The sequence below is a fragment of the Heloderma suspectum genome, chromosome 1 (genome assembly GCF_057233095.1).
Source record: "Heloderma suspectum isolate Gila_16-S chromosome 1, 16-S_ref, whole genome shotgun sequence".
NCBI classification, from domain to species: Eukaryota; Metazoa; Chordata; class Lepidosauria; order Squamata; family Helodermatidae; genus Heloderma; species Heloderma suspectum.
In genome coordinates this window covers 45,945,412-45,966,164 of record NC_139458.1, presented here as the reverse complement: position 1 = coordinate 45,966,164, position 20,753 = coordinate 45,945,412, and the positions used below count along the sequence as shown (strand labels likewise).

The window sequence follows — 20,753 nt, the reverse complement described above, 5'->3', positions numbered from 1 at the left end:
TGGCTCTGGCCAGCAAGAAGCAGCCGAGTGCCATTCCGCCTCCCCAATCCTCCTGAAGCGGAGGTAAGTGGTGCCAATCCGCCGCTGATTCCTGAGGCCAGATTCAAAAGACTCCATCCTCATTTGAATCTGTGGAGGATTTCTCCAACATCCCTACGTAAAGATACATAGGGGTTGTCTACCAAAGTCAAATCTTATTTTAGCTCATTAATTGATGCAAATGGCAAGGGTAAGCAACCTGGTCCCCAGCCCCACCTCTATCTGTTGGATTACAACTCTGACAATCCCTGGCCATTGGCCATGCTGGCTGGGGCTGATGGTAATTGTAGTCCAAAACATCTGGAGGGCACCCGGTTGCTTACCCCTGGATAAGACACAGCTGTACGGGTGTTTGGGGAGGGATTGGATATGGTTCAGGCCCTTGCAGTCCACATGGTACCAGCCCACCATTTCCTGCCCATCTCCACTGGAGACAAGGCAAGAACAGTCCTGAGTAGCCACTGTTTTCTCCATGTTGGCAGCTATGGTATCTTCATGGAATGCTCCTGTTCAATATGTATTGCATTATATCTGGCACTCTGAAAGCTGTAGTGAGATGCTCAGAGTTGATATTGTCAGTGAGTGATGATAGAGATTGCACGTGAGATTTGGCTCTGCCTGCACTAATGGTCAGACCCAATTCAGGAACCTTACTTTTGTGTGACCTGTGGGTCCATAGGAGGATATGAAATACAATGCATTATTTGATTCATGTCATATTCTGCTCTGGACCCAAAGGTCAGAGAAATGCAAGGTTACAAGTGAGCCCTGCAACAAAACGTTGCATTGTAGAATGTTCCTGTTCAGGGTTCCCAGCAGCCTGCCATGTCATCTTCCAAAATACTCCATTCCATCCCCCCACCCCTCCACGGACATTCTCCTGAACAGACACACAATGTTCTCTGGCCACTCAACATGTTCTGTCCGTGTGTGTGTGTGTTTGTGTGTGTATGTATTGAATGGGATGATGGGTATTATCCTTTTTTTCCTTCTCAAGATTTGATCTGTACTTTCACAAACCTTTGGGTTTCCGTGAACATGTTGACACCTACCTGTTGTTTCTCAGTGGTCTTGTTTAATTACAAACCCATTGGTGCTTACTAGCTGAGTTTGCTATTAGTTCGCCTCCTCTCATATGTGCCTGCCCAGACACTGAGATCATCCTCAGCAGTCCTTCTCCATGAACCCCTGCCAAAGAAAGTGAAGTGGGTGGCTACCAGGAAGAGGGCCTTTTCTGCTGTGGCGCACCCCAGCTGTCGAATGAGCTCCCTAGTGAGGTTCGTCTGGCACCCACATTGTACTCCTTCCGGTGCCAGGTGAAGACCTTTTTATTCTCCCATTATTTTAGCATTTGAGCTTCCTAGTCTTTTAGCTTTGCTGTTTTAAATCTGTATTTTAAATCTCTGCATTGCTACTAGATTTTATTCTGATTGTACTGTTATATTGTGGTTTTAAGCTCTCATATTTTATATTGTTTTATGCTGCACTTTATGGTTTTAATTTTTGTAAGCACCCAGAGAGCTGTTAGGTGGTACAGAAAGGAAAAAAATAAAAATAAAATAAATTAGAGGGAGTAATTGAATTGGGATCTTTAGTGCAGACAAAGGGCCACCTCACACATAGGGAATGGAACTTTTATTTCAACCCTCTTGCATTGGTTGCAAAAAAAATATACACAGCCATGCTTCCAATGTATCCTGGAGTTGGTCAAATGCCCCCACATACAAAACATGTATGTGTGGTGTCAGAAGATGTATGTTATAAACTCAAAATATTAGAAAACTATCATAAACTGTCAAGATAAAACTTGAGGTAAAACATTTATTACTAAATACTAAGTACTAATGTTTCTGAGTGTTGTGGGGGATTTTTCTACCCCAATAATAAATTTGTCTCTGGTAAAGTAAAGGTTCCCCCAATGAAATCCCATGGTTTGTGCTAATCTGCCAATAGCTGGAGTAGCTAAGCTTGCTTCCCTAGACCAGTTTTCCTTGGAAAAATCCATGGGGCATTTTTATACCCTGCTATGTTGCTTGTGCTTAGAGCATAAAGACACCCCAATGGCATAATCAATAGATTATTGGGATATTTCATACCCCATGTTTTTGTTTCCAGAAAGAAAATGGCAAGTGGCTGAAATTTGGGGATATGTAGGTGATGGAATACAACAATATCATGGGAGGACTATGTTGTAGGTCTACTTCTGTGTAAATTCTGTAATGCCAAGGGCACTTGCAGTAGGTTTGCTACCCCACCTATAATTGATGAGGATTTTAAGAAAGTAGGACATAAAGCTCATTGTATGTTTAGGGTCAGGCTGTATCAGTCAGTTAGAGTTGTCTGTTTGATTCACCAGTGGGTTGAAGGAAGGGTTCAAGTAACCATTATGCTGATTATGCTGTAGAGTGGGGGCTTACCATTGTGGACTCATTCTTTGAAAGTGCTCTGCATGGTGACCCTTCCTGTCTTGCTCTCTGTGGCCTATGCCGTTGCCATTCCCTTATCATATCACAGATGTTGGTGGCCATATTTATAGTTGTGCGGAAAAATACAAAAGGCTTATAACTTGTAAGTAATAGATGGCTTTGTGATCTTATGTTGCAGGTTCCAAGTGTTAATAGGATTGGGAGAGGGTGCTCCTCTTTTGTATGCATGTCCATTAAGAAAGAATAGGTTGTATAGCAGTGGGGTCAAAGGGGTGTGGGGTTTCAGGATGTGGGTTATTTAATTTATCACATGCATATTTTACTTTGGTTTCAAGGAGCTGAGGGACTTAGGAGGTGTACATGGCCCTATCTCCTTATATCCCCACAACAGCCATGAGTAGATTAAGGTAGGAGCTTCGAAGCTGAACAGGAATTTGAACCCATATCTTCCAAATATAATCCAGTTATCTTTCCAGGACACTGCACTGGGTTATTTCAGATATATTCCCATGTTCATTATTAATCCAGTGGTGCTTGAATGCCTTGAATGGCAATTAATCTCTATGGATGCATAACATCCACATTAGGGATGGATGGACTCATCCATGCCTGGCTTCACTGGGCACTTACCGAGGCACTGTGGCCCGCCCCTTCTTGCGGAGCTTTGTTGCGGCCTGGCGAATGCCCAACCAAGCCGCAGGGCCACCAGTCCTCCCCAGTGAGCTGCCATTGTGCGCAACAATGGCGGATCGGGTGCTTCCGGGTAGGTAATGTTGCATACTTGGTGGCTGTAAAGGGCCCATTTACACAACATTACAAGTGTGATTCACATAGTCCTAGCCTGGGGTCTCATATAGATTCACCCCAATCCCAAGAGCTTCTTTCGGTAGGGATGGAAAACATGAGATGTTTGAACTCATTCTCCGAATACCTCCTGGACGCTTGTTTCGCCTCATTTGTGTTTCCGAACTGGAGCTTGCTTATTTATTTATTTAATTTATTTATTTATTTTCCACTCAAGAAAAATGTGCACCCCCCAAAAAAGGGGGGATGAAAATGCGGATTTTAGGGGGAAATGTGCAAGCACACTCTTTTGAATGTGAATGCAAGTTTGGGAAACTGTGGAAATTTCCCCAAGAATGGTGTTCTTGCTCACACTTGCGTTCAGGATTGTGAATGGGACATGTTCACATGATTTGTGAGCAGGAATGAAATTCTCATACATCCCTATCTTTGGACACTTCTTTCTGAAGTATGCATTATTATCTGGATTGATGTATGGTGTTTTCCCTTGGCCCTGACAGGTTGTTTATAAGAATAATGACATCCGTCTGGAGCTGTCTCGCTTGGCAAGGATTGGTGACACAAAAATGAAAATCTATGGGGAGGTGAAATTCATGTGCGAGAATGTGGCTACGCTGGACCCCATCAACTTTGAGACACCCGAGGCCTACATTAGCCTGCCTAAATGGAACACCAAGCGAATGGGGTCTATCTCCTTTGACTTCCGCACCACAGAGCCCAACGGCCTAATACTCTTCACCCATGGTAAACCCCAGGAGCGGAAGGATTCCAGAAGCCAGAAGAACACCAAAGTGGATTTCTTTGCAGTGGAACTCTTAGATGGAAATCTCTACTTGCTTCTTGACATGGGCTCTGGAACTGTCAAAGTAAAGGCCACTCAGAGGAAAGCTAATGATGGAGAATGGTATCATGTTGATATTCAGAGAGACGGCAGATCAGGTATGGACAGAAATACTTGGGAAACAGTAGGACCATCTTTTTTCTCTATAGCAGCCTCCCCCAGCCTAGTGCCCTCCAGAAGTTTTGGACTAGAACTTCCATCATTCCTTATCTTTGGCCATGCTGGCTGGGGCTGATGGGCATTGAAGTCCAAAACATCTGAAGGTCACCAGGCTGGGGAAGGCTGCTCTATCTTAACACAGACGCTTTAACATCCTTGAAGGACAGGATCAAATGAACTTTGGTGCAACACCCACCCCATCTTTATGTGATCCTACATTGTAGTGGGGAATTTGCTTGATTAAGTAGCTGGAGATGACAGAAACAAGTGCTCAAAAATATCTTATAATTTAATGTTCCTATGAATATAAGAGCAATTGTACTCTGGGTTGAATGTCTAGCCTAGGGATTTGTGACAACTCTCCTCCCACCCCATACTCTCACACACAAAATTTTCTCTTACTTTATTGAAAACCTTGTTATTTTTCTCAAAAATTCAAGGGGGATTTCAAATTAGAACGGTCTTCGATTATGTCCTAGAATGCTGCCATAGCAGCATCCCAGGTGCCAGGACTCAGAGGAAAAGGGAGTTTCCAGGGCCCCTGAGGTCCCCAGTATGGAACTGGGAGCACTGGAAACTACATTTCCCAGGGATCCTTGCATATGGCACTATTCTGAGGCATAATGTCTCAAAGTCTCTCCTTTTTTAAGGTAGTGTTGTTGCCACTGTCAGGGTGCTGCAAGGTTTGGGATGCTCATGAGGGATTGGGTGTGAGGAGGCACACAGGGTCCTGTCATGCTTCTGATGAGTCCAAGTAGGCACAAGGGGGCAGGAGCTGAACTTTGGAATAGGCTCAGAATAAAAGTATTTATTTTCCTCTCGGAGGAGGAGAAATCAAGTCCCTTCCAAATTTATCAGGGTTGTGGCTTGCCCATCACTAGTCAGGCCATGTGCTGCTGCCAAGGATTTTTTAAAATAGATGTACACTTAGGTCTGGCTGTTATTACAGGGACAGAAAATGTCATGAATTTTGAAGCAAGATGTGGCGGGAATGGTGCTAGAAGTAGGTGCTTCTGCTTTTTCAAAACAATTTAGCTTTAGTGGGTAATACAGAATCCAGTCATTTAGTTAGGCTTTCCTTGGCAGGAAAAACTGATCTAAAAGGGCTAGTTTTAGGAGGATTTTTCATTTGTTCTTTAACCCTGCATATTTTAATATTAGCTGTTTTGCTTGTACTTGTTGATACGGATTGCAGCATTTTACAGGGATGTAAATAAGTAATCAAATCATTGATATTTTTGCAGGTTGGCTCACTTTTAATTAACGTGTAAGGTTCAATTCAATCAAAAGCATTCATTACCACTTACAGTTTTGCTTACACATATGGCATATTCCTAGCTGCTGGACAGCAACCTTTATTATTATAAATAGAAAAGAAACAGGCCAAATTTGAGCATTTTACAATGCAATGCAATATATGTCTACTTGGTAGTAAGTCCCACTGAATTCAGTGGGGCTCACTCCTAGAGAAATGGGTATAGTATTGCAGCTTAGGCTACAATCCTGTGCACACGTATCTAGGAGTAAGTGTCCTTGAACTCAGTGGGCCTTACTTCTAAGTAGACATGTATATGGGATTGTGCAGTTAAGGGTGCAATCCTATGTGTGGCTGCCTGGGGAATGCTGGGAGTTGTAGGACATTTTTCTGTCTAAACATGCATAGGATTACACCCTAAAAGTCCAATTTATTTGAAGCAGGAGAGTTCTGCACAAGCCTAGCTCTTTCCCGCTGCAGTCAACAGGACTCAGAAGTGCTGGATCATGGATGGATTAATAGGGGTTGAAGCTAGCCATAGTTCAGCACTTTTGACATTTCCAGCTTCATACTGTCAATACAGGGACATTTTATGTTGATGCCTGAATTCAGTGGTGCAGTTTGGTAATTTTAGACTCTGAACTTCATGGTCTTAGGGGCACCTCTTAGATGGTAGTGTGCATTACTTCACTTACTTCAAAATGTATTAAGCCAGACTAGCTGAGTTTGGAAGCCGTCCTGCTCATTTTGCTAACTGGGGTGCTGAACTAGTACCCCACTTTTGGTAAGTGGGGCACCAAAGTCCTGCCCCCCCTCTTTCTTTCTCTCTTGCAAACCAACACCCCCCTCTCACACACAACCATCACGCACACAACCCATTCATCCATCTTCAACACAAATACTTCCTTCCTCCTCATCTCTCGCCCCTGCCCCTCTGCTGCTGATGGCTCAGGGACCCACTGCCTGAATGAGCAAGTGGGCAGTTGCCACAAGCTACGCAACATTTTACTATTTCATTTCATTTCATTATTATTCTTATTATTATATTTATATCCTGCCTTTTTTCATCCAAGAAGCCCAGGGTGGTGTACATGATCCCCCTCCTCTCCATTTACATGACCCCCTCTCCTCTCCTCTCCATCCCCTCTCCTCTCCATTCCTCACAACAACCCTGTGAGATAGGGTAGGCTGCGAGTCAGTGACTGGCCCAAAGTCACCCAGTGAGCTTCATGGCTAAGCAGGGACTAGATCCCCTGAGTCCTAGTCCAGCACTCTAACCACTACTCCACATTGGCTGTCTCACAGTCACAACATTGGCTTTCCCAGCACTGCAGCCAGATCAGCAAGCAATCCTGCCAGACTACACAGCCCCTTCCTTTGTTGTGGCATCACTAGTAACCAGTGGCCCCTCTCTTCCTCCCCTACCAGGCCAATTGGAAGGAGAGGGAGGAGGGCAGGAGCTTACAATACAAGAGCTTACAGGACCAAATGTGGGAGGGAAGAGGGAGTCCCTGCTGGTGGACCTCCTCCCCATCCCGGGTTGCTGCTGTGGAAGGGGAGGTGGGACCCTGCTGTCCTCAGAGCTGGTACAGAATGTTACACTGTAGGTCCCTCTTGGCGACCCTGCTGAGAGCTTCTGCGTGCAAATCATGTGCTCTGCCATGGAGCTGTGGACCGACTTCCCTGCATGATCTTTCTTCCCCATTTCTTCCCTGTGGGCCAAATGTGCTCTGTGGTTCAGTTACACACACGGCGTGTGTCTGCCAGCTTTCAGCTAATCTGTGTAATCTGCACTACAGACTGGTGCAAATCCACAGTCTCAAAGCGTGTGCCCTGTGAAGTGCTCCAGCAAAAGAGGGTTGTCCTGAGTCACCGCACCTTGTGCAATTGGAGAGAAATAGCTTGCTCTCCTGCCCAATCTTCCTGCACCAGACTGACAGGTTGTTGATGCAGGAGCTTCCAAGGCCATGTGTAAAAATAGCCTTTTGAAGTGCCTGCAGCATCACAGGGGATTGGACCAGATGTCCTTCATGTCTTCCAGCCTATCGGTTTTATTATCCTGTGCCTACTGTCTGACAGGTTTGGTAGGGGGCAGCAAAGCACTTCCAGACAAGCTCTCTGTGTGTGTCAAGGTTTTGTCTCAGCTGGAGTCTCCAGGCTCCTGTACCGAAGCCCTCACCTTTCACCAGGATTCACACCACACAGGAACTTGACTTGCATTACCACTGGGACTTGATCTCCTTTCTCTCTTTTTCCTTTCAGGAACCATCTCAGTGAACAGCAGAAGGACACCCTTCACTGCTAGCGGGGAGAGCGAGATCCTGGATCTGGAAGGGGATATGTACCTTGGAGGGCTGCCTGAAAACCGGGCAGGCCTTGTCCTCCCTACCGAACTCTGGACAGCCATGTTGAACTATGGCTATGTGGGCTGCATCCGAGACCTCTTCATTGATGGGCGGAGCAAGAACATCCGGCAGCTGGCGGAGCAGCAGAACGCGGCGGGCGTCAAATCTTCCTGCATTCGGGTCAACACCAAGCAGTGTGACAGCTACCCCTGCAAGAACAATGCAGTCTGCAAGGATGGCTGGAACCGCTTCATCTGTGATTGCACCGGCACCGGCTTCTGGGGGAGAACATGTGAGCGGGGTAAGTCCAGAATCCAGAGGGATATTCAGTCTTGAGCTGAATGTTGACTGAGTAGCACTATGTGGCATCCTAGCTTATCCCAAGCGGACCCTGCTGATGAGATCACTGGCTTCAGAATAACCATGGTAGTGTCAGGGGTATATGATTTTTTTAAAATCCGTTGCATATGTGCTTCATGGATTGTCAAGCAACTTTCATTTTTGTTGTCCACTCATTGACAGGATCAGATTTTTTAACCAGAATTTCACTACTTGTGCTAATTCTCATTAGTGCTAATTTGCATTACTGCATTAGCGTAAGTGTGCATTAGGGCTAATACACATTAGCGCAAATCCCGTCCCCCCAACTGAAAAACCAGTCTGCAGAATCCAAGTGACTCAGAAAAAGCTGGTCCATTGCAGAATCTGCAGGTCAGATTCATAGAAATCTGAACTCATTTGAATCCATTGTGGATTTCTCCAACATCCTCATTTTTTGAGCAGATAACCTCACTTGTGGACTGTGGAAATGCTGTAGACATAATATACCTCAACTTTAGCAAAGCTTTTGGCGAAGTGCCCTATGATATCCTGATTAGCAAACTAGCTCAAAGTGTGCTAGATGAAACAACTCTCAGGTGGATCCACAGTTGGCTACAGAATTGGACTCAAAGAGTGCTTATCAATGGGATCTTCTCAAATTGGGGGAGGTAACAAGCGGGGTACCGCAGGGCTCAGTCCTAGGCCCAGTGCTCTTCAACATTTTTATTAATGACTTGGAGGAGGAGGTGCAGGAAATGCTGATAAAATTTGCAGATGACACAAAATTGGGCAGGATAGCTAATATTTTGGAATATAGAAACAAAATTCTAAGTGATCTTGATAGACTGGGCAGAAAACAACAGAATGACATTTAATAGGGAGAAATGCCAAGTTCTGCACCTAGGAAAAAGAAACCAAATGCACAGTTGCAAGATGGGGGGGATACTTGGCTCAACAACACTACAAGCGAGAAGGATCTTGGAATTTGTTGTAGATCACAAGCTGAATATGAGCCAACATGTGATGTGGCTGCAAAAAAGGCCCGTGCTCTTTTGGGCTGCATTAATAGAAGCATAGCTTCCAAATCATGTAAAGTACTAGTTCTCCTCTACTCAGCACTGGTTAGGCCTCATCTGGAGTACTGTGTCCAGTTCTCGGCGCTGCACTTTAAGAAGGATGCAGACAAACTGGAGAGGGTCCAGAGGAGGGCAACAAAGATGATCAGGGGAGTGGAAACAAAGCCCTATGAAGAGAGGCTGAAAGAACTGGGCATGTTTAGCCTTGAGAAGAGAAGGCTGAGTGGAGATGTGATAGTGCTCTTCAAGTACTTGAAAGGCTGTCACAGAGAGGAAGGCCAGGATCTCTTCTCAGTCATCCCAGAATACAGGGCATGGAATAATGGGCTCAAGTTACAGGAAGCCAGATTCTGGCTGAACATCAGGAGAAACTTCCTGACTGTTAGAGCAATATGACAATGGAACCAATGACCTAGGGAGGTGGTGGGCTCTCCCACACTGGAGGCATTCAAGATGAGGCTGGACAGCCATCTCTCAGGGATGCTCTGAGCTGAATTCCTGCATTGAGCAGGGGGTTGGACTTGATGGTCTTATAGGCCCCTTACAACCCTACTATTCTATGATTCACCCTTAGGTAACATTAAGGGTCAGTTCACACAGTGTTAAAGTTACACGTGGTGGGGCCCTACCACCCACTGTACGTATGGCAGGGGTGTTGAACCTCTTAGCCAGAAGGCCAAATTCTATTTTGGAGAAGTCCTTGGGGCCACATTCCAGTGGTGGGTGGAGCCAAAAGCAAAAGGGGAGGGCCAAGATACCATAACTATCAGCATATTTTAGCTTAAATCTTTGACTGACAGTCAATAAACCTTCGGACTTAGTGCATTTCTACCTTTTAGAATGGGGAAAAAGCTGCACAGAAGCCAGGAAACTACCAAATGATCAGTGGTTGGTAGAAAAGGGGTGGAGCCAACAGAAAGAGTCAAGGCCATCTGGTGAACTTTGGAGGGCTAGTCTGTGACCACAGGAAGGGCAGATTTGGTCTGCAGGCCTGAAGTTTCGCACCCCCGATGGCATGTGTTTGACCCACGGCATACATACATGTGTCAGGTTCTTGTGATGCTTCCCATGAAGGTAAAGGTAGGGATGGCAGAGAATTCCGCCACAGACCACAGAGAGTCCGTGGTGGAACGTCACTACTCATGTCTGCTTCCCTCCGGACTTGTGCAGAGCCGGATCTTCCTCATGGCGACTCTGCGAAGCCACCGGCCAGCTCCGCAGCGCCAGTGATACGGCCGCCATTTCTGTGCTGTATTTCTGACTCTGTAAGGCTGACTCCAGATGCAAATGGCATCCACTACGCCATTTGCGGCCGTAAAGCTCTTAGGTTAAGCTAAATGTAGCCAAAAATGGCTGCATTTAGTTTAAACTAAGGGCTTTACGTCTGCAAATGGCGTCTGCTATGCCATTTGCGTCTGAGGTTTTTCACGCGATAGGCTAGCCTATAGGAATCGGCACGGAGCGGAGCTGGCTGAAGAGAATTCTGGGGGGAGGGACAGATCACCTCCCCTGAAGGGTGGATTCCCCATCGGAGCAACAGGTAGGGAATCCGCCCATCCCCAGGTAAAGGACTATGGGAATTGGATATACCGATGTACACCCTAGACAATTCCATGATGGCATTTGCAGAGACATGCTGAGCTTGTTTTGGTACATGCACATGAAATAAAGAACAGCATACTTTGTACCTTTCTGTCTACTGTTCTTGTGGTGATGCAGATCTCTGTTTGAGTATCTGGGCCAAATTAATCAAGGAGGATTGACCAGTGCCAAGGGCAAACCTGTAAAAGCTAGGAAGAGCCTTCTTGGGTACAGTGGGTGTCACACCACTGTTTTCTCATTGTCCCTTCTTACTGGTCACTTAAAGGTGTCTGATTGGGGATATAAGAGGCACAATTATTGCTGGTGCCAGCAGTTGAGACATACATCCATTCTTGGTTAAATGAGAAGGAGCTTAGCAAATGTAAGACATTTGATCTATACCCTGTTCAAGTTCCAGACGGTCCCATTAATTGTCATCCCTGTATTGTGCCTTATGCCGTGCTCAGACTGAACTGAGTGTTTTAAAAACAAAACAAATCCCAAACCAATGGCACAAGGTCATTTTAGTAAAGAAAATGGAATTCTCCTATTTATTTTTGTCTGAGGCAAATTTCTTGGTAACACTAGGATTAGAGCTAGGCTTGGAAGCTAGCTGAAAAGCTTAGGGGTGTACGGATTCCCCACCGTCTGTTTTGGTGGGGAATCCGTGGGGGGGGGAGGCGATCCATTCCTCCCCCCCCAGAATCCTATGGAGCGGCTCTGCTCCATGAGGATTCTGGGGAGGGGAGGAACCGGGTTGGGGGCCGCTTACCTTTTCTCCTGCCAGCCAGAGCTGTTCGCCTCCTCCCTGTCCCTACTGATTGCCATGTCTTTTCTTTAAAAAAAAAAAAAAAAAAAAAGGCGATCGGCAGGATGTGCCCATAGACTTAGATGCAAATAGAGCCGTGAATCTTGCGTATAAGCCTATGGACACATAGACTTAGACGCAAGATTCACGACTCTATTTGCGTCTACGTCTAGGGACACATCCTGCCGATCACCATTTTTTTTTTTTTAAGAAAAGACATGGCAATCGGTATGGACAGGGAGGAGGTGAACGGCTCTGGCTGGCAAGAAGCAACCAAGTGCCGTTCCGCCTCTGGTCCTCCTGGAGCAGAGGTAAGTGGTCCCAACCCACTGCAGATGCTTGAGGCTGGATTCCAGAGAACCTGGCCTCATTTGAATCCACAGCAGATTTCTCTGACATCCCTAGAAAAGCTTCAGTTTAGGCTTCAGCTATGAACCACTTGCAGGGCCTCCTTGCCTTGCCTGTCAGTGAATAAGGATGCTAGAGTTGCATTTTGCCTTTAGCTCAGGATGTTGTGTGTGATTCTGAGAGTTAGTCTGGCCCAGGAGGACTTTCCTAGTCCTCCTGATCCAAGATGGTGCCAGGGCACTCCTGGCTCATGCGGGAGAATGGAGAAGGAACTACTGCGACAAGTGCAGGGCTGGCCCAAGAGAAATTGCTTCCTAGGCCGGAGGAGTGAATGGCACCATTAGGGATGGACGGAAGCTCTCCTGCCCTCCTCGCATGCTGCTCACTGAACCCCTGCTGTTTCCCCGGCCTGGTGAGCAGTGCAGGGCGAGCCACTGGGCCATCTGGGGGGCTCTTGGCAGCTCTCATTTTTTCTATGAGCTGCCATTTTGCGCAAGATGGGGCTCTGTATTTTCTTAGATCTACTGTTTGCACAGTAGATCTACACAATGGCAGCCATAAAGGTTCAATTCTATGGCTGAAATGAAGCTTTATGGCCACCATTGTGTAGATCTACTGTGCAAACAAAAATACAGAGCTCCATCTTGTGCAAAAATGGACACTCGCAGGGACACCGGATGGCTGCAGTAAGTCCTGGCCTTGCGTGCAGGGTGGGGGCTGGGGTTTTGTCAAGCCAGGCTTGGTGCTGCAGACAGTGGGGGGATTCAGCTGGTTAGTCAGATGCCCATGCATCCCTAGGCACCATCCTCATCCCCATCCCCGAAATCAAGGTGCATAGTCCCCAAGGCCACCAAGTTATTTTGGTACTTGAGATAAAAATACAACAATAATACATTAAATAATTCACCATTTCCTTCCCTTCTATGACACCCCAAATCACAGCTGCCTCATTCTGCCTGATGGTAGAGGGCCAGCCCTGGCAAGGGGCAGATCACCTCAGCCCTTGTTTTGCTGTGGTAGTGATACAGTCTGCCCAATTTGCCTCTGTGTGGCCTGTTGGCATTTTTCCAAACTCATCTGTCCTACAAGCACAAAGGAGAATAGCATTTTGAAGAGGGAATTTCAAACTGAGATGAAATCCTTACCCATCCCTTCATGGGATGATGGGACTTGCGGTCCAACAACATCTGGAGGGCTATATGGAAACAGAATGCTGCACCTTTGTCAGATCCAGATAGGCAATTCTTAGGTTGCAATCCTATATGTACTTACTGGGGAGTATGTCCTATTGAACTCAATGGATCATACTTCTGAGTAGACAGGTATAGAATTGCACTGTTATGTTCTCGTGTAAAGTTTGTAAGCTGACTGTCTTTAACTGGGTCAGCTTCCGTTGCTGAATACATGCGAAATGTCAAGTTTCCTAGCTGCAATAAGCAGGACTTATTCCAATGAGCAGTACCACTTTAGCCCTGTTCAGGCATTTGCCTGAACATTTGAGGCCTTAAAGTGAGTAGAGGTCTTGGGGCTGTGCACGTCCCCTGCATCTCTGGGCATGCCAGCCCCACCCACTTCAGTGCAGACATTGCTGTGTTGAATCAGCAAGGTCTGAAAAGAGGCTCTGCTTGCATTCACTTGAACATGAGTAGAACTCTCTGTGTGATCATGGACCCTGCTTTATCAGACATAGGGGGCAGGGCCAGCATGTACGGCCATGGTCCTCTACTTACTTTAAGCCCTTGTGTGTTTAAGCAAACACCTGGACGGGGCTCTTGTTGATTTGTTTATCTCACTCCCTGGGATCAACATAGCAACTATACTCTCCCTAGTCCAAAAAATAAAATGTGTTTCCAGGCAAGCCCATTTCCAACTTGTTTGCAATTTGCGGGGTGGGGGTGGGGGCAAGGGGCATATTTATTTTGCTATCTATTGGATGGACCCATTGATCCTTTGACTTAAAAAGGAAGCTGAGGACTAAACAGTTCCTTTTCATATACTCTGACCCATGCAGGTGCATGACATTTCAAGCGTGATCTGTGGTAAAAGCAGATGTTCAGAGTTACAAATGTAATGCAGTGGCACATGAGGAAAAAGCAAAGTAAAATGAAACACAGAATGCCCTAACTCTTGTAAATTGAATGCACTTCTGAGGAAATGACTGCACTCATACAAAAGCAAAAGGAATATGAAGAGACGGGCTCAGTGCTTTACAGGGAGCTTTCCATATAATGAAGATGTCGGCCTATTCAAGAGTGGGGATGTCAGAGGAATCCATTTGGGGGGAAGAACTCAGTGAGTTTTCGCCAGCTCAGCCCCCCCAGACTCCATCTCGCTCATCCGCAAGCTAGCCCTACTCATCGCGCAAGAAGTTGGACCAGCTCACAGTTTTTCTTTTTCTTTTTAATTTATGCAAATCGCAGTTGTAAAATATTTATGGAAATTGTGATTTGCACAAAAATCCACAAATAGCACAATTTGCACAAAATTGCAGGTGTAAATGACACAAAATTGTAATGTCTGTAAATATTTACAGCCACGATTTTGTGCAAATCACTACTCACACATTTAACAAAAAACTCAGCAAAGTTCCTGAGTTTCAGGAACTGATGCACCACTCAGCTCACAAATGCAAACTGAGCCTGCTCCACTGCAGGGATCTGTTGGGCCCCAAACGGGCCAGATTTTCCCATGACGGACAACACTTTTCAAGATAGAATACTTTTGTCTGCCTGGTAGATGTTTCTACCATATTCCCCACCATGCTATCACAGTAACAAAATCACAAAAGTGATCTCCAAGCAGCTTTTCCCTCTAGACCGGGCTATATATTCATCATCACAGCATTATGTCAAGTAGGGATGAGCAGATTTGCCTACTTTTGGTCTCAGTGACTTTCAAAAGTGTCCACCCATAATTCGTTTCACCCCATTTCTACATTAATCTGTCATTAAAAAAACAACAGCACAAAAATGTGCATGAGCATACTTACTTAAATAATATTTTAAAACACTTCAAAATATGCATTTCTAAACGCATATTTTGATATATTCTTTTGAACGGAGAACTATGTTGAAACATTTGGGAAGTGAAAAAGCTGACGGATAAGCAATGCTAATCTACACTTTAGTCCAGGAGATGTGTATCAGTTCAGTCCATATTGGAATTTACAAAGACTGAATTCCTCAAGCAGCCCTTGTATCTGTGGTACTTTGGGCTTGGAAGGACTTTGTTTTGCACCGCCTTTCCTCCAGCTAAGACCTAACAGAAGGTTAAAGGAGACAGACAACTCTTCCAAGTGCTTATTTAGAAAGCTGGTTCCTGATCTCCCTTCATTTCTTTCCTTCCCTGAACCTGGGCTACTGGCCAATGACTCCCTGTGCCAGCTGACACTTAGCCAGCTGGCTCATGTAAATAACTGTCTGCGCAATCAGTCTGCTCAGGTGATTAGTGCAACATCAAATGAAGGTATCGGTGTGAGATTCTGGCTCTTCTTCCTTTATTGGAAATACCACATCTGGTAATGGTACATTGCTCAGTTGAGTAAATCACAAGTATGAGCAGTTACTTGCACAAGTATCTGGTTGAGATGTCATCTCAACCAGACCTCAGAGTGTAGAAAAGCTTGAGAAAAGTATTTGTCATCACTAACAGAGGGCATGGGGAAGAGAGTGATTGGGGGGGGGGTGATTTTGTTTGGTTCATTTTTATAATAAGAACTTACCAACATTCACAAATTTCTTCATAAATGGGATGGGGAAAAACTTCAGATTGAAAAAAAAAATTGGGAGGAAGTGAAACTGACAGATTCATCCATCCAAGCCCAGGGCTTTGAATATTTTGCTCCTCCTCTCTAACAACTACATGGCAGGCAGGGACATCATGGTCCCCTCCATTCTGGGAGTAGCTGAATGAACCTACTGAATTTCACTGGTGTAGATGGTTGAGGATTTTGTTGCAGTTCATTTGAAAAGTTCTTCACATTCAGGAGAGCAGGAACTTGAGATTTAAACAATTTGAATGCAGGAGAAAGGAAAACTGACAGATTCACCCATCCCTAATCCCATGCTGGCTGGGGCTGATGCCTGTTGAGAATCTAGCCACATCTGGAGGGCCAAAGGTCCCCCATCCCTGCCAGAAGGGATATATGCCCCTAGAAGCATGCCAAGCAGGCAACAATGGTGATGGCCAAACTTATGGCATACTTCCAGCATCTGGATGACATTTTTTTCAGTCTCTCATAATACTAAACCCCAGGGTCATCCCATGAAGCTGATTGGAGGGAGATTCAGGACAGATAAAACAAAGTACTTCTTTACACAGCACATAGTTAAACTATAGAATTCACTTCCACAAGATGTGGTGATGGCCACCAATTTGGATGGCTTTAAAAGGGGGTTAGAGAAATTCCTGGAGGAGAAGGCTATCAATGGCTACTAGTCCTGATGGCTATGTGCTACCTCCAGTATCAGAGGCAGTAAGCCTATGTACACCAGTTGCTGGGGAACTTGGGTGGGAGGGTGCTGTTGTCCTGTTGCTTGTTGGTTTCCCATAGGCAGCTTGTTGGCTACTGTGTGAACAGAATGCTGGACTAGATGGACCCTTGGTCTGATCCAGCAAGGCTCTTCCTATGTTCTTATGGAATTCAGAGAGATACACTGTCTCCATACACAAGGTTCCATTTAGGTCTCATGGCTAATTAGTTACTTATATTATCCATGAACTTAATCTTCATAAATTTGTCTAATCCTCAGTGAGAACTAGGCCTAAGTTGAGTGATTACTTCATAAAGGAAACATTGCCTTATGAAGCATCTACATTCCTTGATGCATATATCCAAAGGGCCCTGTGTGCCCACAACAAGGAATGGGGGTCACAATTTCCCAGCAAAGAGATACTCATGATCAAGGTCTGTTGGAGAATTTCTGTTTTTGGAGCAACAGCGTTGGGCGTTTGGACATGTGTGGGTGTGAGAACGCTTGCCTGTTTTGCTGGAAAACTGTGGTTCCACAGCCACTTTGTAAAAAGAAACATTAAAGGTGCCCTAATGCACAAGCAGTAAGAATTTATCAGCATGCAAAGTTGTGTCAATTTAGTTAAGGGAAACGAGAGCAGACAGGGTGACGGGGTGAGAGAACAAGGCGGGTATAAGGACAGATGGGATTACAGAGGCATTCAAAGTTCTACATAGTTTGAGGGAGTAATTAGCAATTTCTATGTCTTTTGGCTTCTCATCTGCTAAAGAGCCTGATGGCTGCTGCAGCATTAGGTGAACACAGTTGCTGTGCTGGCTGAGCTAATGAGGGTGCTATGCAGATAGAAAGATCTGGCTTATGGAAATGATATGCTTTTCTGCTCCAATGCAAAACCACCTTCTCATCATCTGCAGGCATTCCTCAAAACACAATCCAAGCATTGCACAGATTGAGGCAAGAGTGTGCCTTGTCTTCAGATTAGCTTTGTGACATTATGGGTCCGTGCTGGAAATGCTAAAAAGTGCCACTCATTTTGGTGGGGCTCCAGGCTCTTCTTTGGATTATTCTGCTCCAGCCTTCTCTTATAGAGGACCTTTGTGCTGAGCAAAAGACTGCAAATGACAGACAGAAGAAAAGTGACATCTGAAAGTGCTAGCAAGTGGTGGGAATCTATGCTTTATATTGACTGGGAAATCTATAGGCTTAGGCCAGACTTTCCATGTCTGTTGCCCTCCAGATGCTTTGCACTACAGCTCCTATCAGCTCCAGTCAGCAAGCCTGATGGTCAAGGATGATGGGATTTGAAATTCAAAACATTTATAGGACACCAGGTTAGGAAAGGCTGATCGAAGCCTATGGATTTTCCATTTCATGTCTACTGACTGTGCAGTAAAATGGTGATGCGTGGCAGACTAGTATATAGGTGATGCCAAATTCAGGGTTGAAGGAAGCATGCAGTTTCTTATGTACTGAATCAAGGCATTGGATTAGGGATGTATAAGAATTTCATTTTACTCGCAAAACATGCGAGCATGCCCTGCTGAAAGTATTCGCAAATTGTCAAACATTGTGCTCACTTTCATCTTGTTCCAGGTTCCCAGTTCGATTTGCACAAATTTCCCAATTTGTACAAATTTTCTTCTATAAACTGAATCAGCATCGGTTTAGCCTATGGATGAAATTTGTCCAAACTGGGAAAAAATTGCAAATGTGGAGAAATCTGTGCAAATTTGGGGAGATTTGTGCAAATCTCCCAATTAATCACTGCTTGATTTGCACAATTTTACCATTCATGCAAAGCAAGCAGCGATTACACACGTGAATGGGATTCAGGCATGAGACAAGCGCCGAGACAATGTTCAGGGAAACCTGGCGATGGCGAACATGGCTTGTTCACCCATCCCTACATTGGATATTCATTATGTTGGCTGATGGGAATCCATGGCCTAGTTACAACTGATTCCCAGGTTTAAGAGAAATCCAGTTCAGCTAGGGCTGGGTTGAAATGGCCTGCCTCATTTCAGGTTCATTGTCGTGACTGTCAAAAACAGCCTTCCATTTTAAGCAAGGTACTAGCTAAGAATTCCCAGCTAGGTTCTAAATGGCGGCTAAAATAGTTGCACTTGGCTCATGACAGTAGTGGCTTTCCAGTGCTCTAGATTCCCTGCTAGACCCACTACCGTTGGACTCAAATCCAACAACTCATACACAGACCGCAGTCCCTTGCAAGGCACCAAAAACTGAAGTTTCACAGGCTGTGTTGCCTTATATATGCAATCCAGTTTTGGACTCAATGGGTGCTTTACCAGGGGGGCAAAGCTTTCTCTCTGGATATACAAGACAAAAGGATCTCTCTAGGGAAACAAGACAATGAAGCAATTCAGGAAAAAAGAATAGGGAACTCTGGCCCTGGCAACAAAGGAGAGGCACTAGAGTGGAGCAAAGGATGTAGGGATGTCAGAGAATTTTGCCACAAATCTCGGGGAGGCCAAATGCCAGCGCATTCGGCCCCCCGAAATAGGTGGTGAAACGGTCTGCCCCCCCCGGGATGGGACTTACCTTGGGCGAATCTCCCTGGCGGCGGCGGCGGCTCCGATAGCAGTTCGGCGGCGGTTCGGCGGCGGTTCGGTGGCGGCTGCTGCGGCGGCTGGTCTTCTGACCAGCTGCCGCTGCCGCCATTTCCAGTAAAAAAAAAAAAAAGTGATAGGCTACGTAAAGATTTACATAGCCTATCACGGCTAGATTTTTAAAAAATACCGTGATATGCTACGTAAATGTTTATGTAGCCTATCACGGCTGAGTAAAACAAAAAACAAAAAACTGTGCGTACGCAAATGGCGGCGCCCATGGGCACCGCCATTTGCATTCCTTATTTTGGCACGTCTAGTCTACATAAACATTTATGTAGACTACGGCGAAAATAAGGGGAACACAAATAGCGTAGCGTCTACGCTATTTGCGTTCCCCTTATTTTCGCTGTAGTCTACGTAAATGTTTACGTAGACTACACGTGCCAAAATAAGGAACGCAAATGGCGGTGCCCATGGGCGCTGCCATTTGCGTACGCACGTTGTTGTTTTTTTTTTTACTCAGCCATGATAGGCTACGTAAAAATTTACGTAGCCTATCATGGCTGACTGCAGGGACGCAAATGGCGGCGGCTACGGCCGCCGCCATTTGCAGACCCGGCCGGCCAGGATTCGCGGCGGGAGGGACGGGGCGCCTCCCCCCCGGCCAGAATTCGGGGGGGAGGGACGGGGCGCCTCCCTCCCTGGCCAGAATTTTGGGGGGGAGGGACGGGGCACCTCCCCCCCAGCCAGAATTTTGGGAGGAGGGACGGAGCGCCTCCCCCCCACCGCGAATCAAATTTCGTAAAAGGTAAGTGACTGTCGTATATCCCCATGAGGAGCAGCCTTGGAGACCAAGTGCACCCTGGGTTAATTTTAGAACTGAGCTAAACTTACAAGTGTGAGGGATGCCCAAGCAAAAAAGAAAACCCAACTGGTGCCTGGACTCAAAGCCAGTTAGAGTATTCTGAACAAAGAGTACAAAGGACTCGATGGCTCTAGGGATGTACGAAACCCCCCTTACCTGGCTCTGCCGGGTTCTACTTGGGGGGGGGAGGCACTCCGTCCCTCCCCCCGGAATCCTCGATGGGTATTCCGCAGAGCCACCGGCCGGTGGCTAGCAGGGATGCAAATGGCCGTAGCTGCCGCCGTTTGCATCCCTGTATTCAGCCGTGATAGGCTATGTAAAGACTTACGTAGCCTATCATGTCTGGGTTAAAAAAAAAAAGCTTACACAAATGGTGGCGGCTACGGCCGCCACCATTTGCGTTCCCTATTTTTGGTTGTCTTAGTCTACGTAAATATTTACGTAGACTAAGATGGCGAAAATAAGGGGGAACACAAATAGGGTCCACTACGCTATTTGCGTTCTCCCATAGTTTCGCTGTCTTAGTCTACATAAATATTTACGTAGACTAAGACAACCAAAAATAGGGAACGCAAATGGCAGTGTCCGTAGCCGCCACCATTTGCATACGCTTTTTTTTTTTAACCCAGACGTGATAGGCTATGTAAGTCTTTACGTGGCCTATCACGAATGGGGGGGGGGGAAATACTGCAAATGGTGGCGGCGGCAGCAGCAGCCGGTTGGAAGACCAGCCGCTGCCGCCGCTGGAGCCGAAGCCACCGCTGGAGCCACTGCCATCTGGAACATCCGCCCCAGGTAAGTCTCGTCCCAGGGGGGAGCCGCGGGCGGCGGGGGGGGGGTGGC

At 46.1% G+C, this 20,753-nt stretch overlaps 1 protein-coding gene across 1 annotated transcript in view; it reads left to right on the top strand.

The window, feature by feature from the left end:
- The window catches only part of NRXN3 (neurexin 3), a 1,900,058-nt gene that overhangs the window by 487,462 nt on the left and 1,391,843 nt on the right, over positions 1–20,753 (top strand). Inside the window, exons 4-5 of the mRNA XM_084841335.1 lie at positions 3,770–4,208; positions 7,787–8,170. Coding sequence (XP_084697461.1) covers positions 3,770–4,208; positions 7,787–8,170 — 823 coding nt within the window. The remainder of the gene's footprint in view (positions 1–3,769; positions 4,209–7,786; positions 8,171–20,753) is intronic.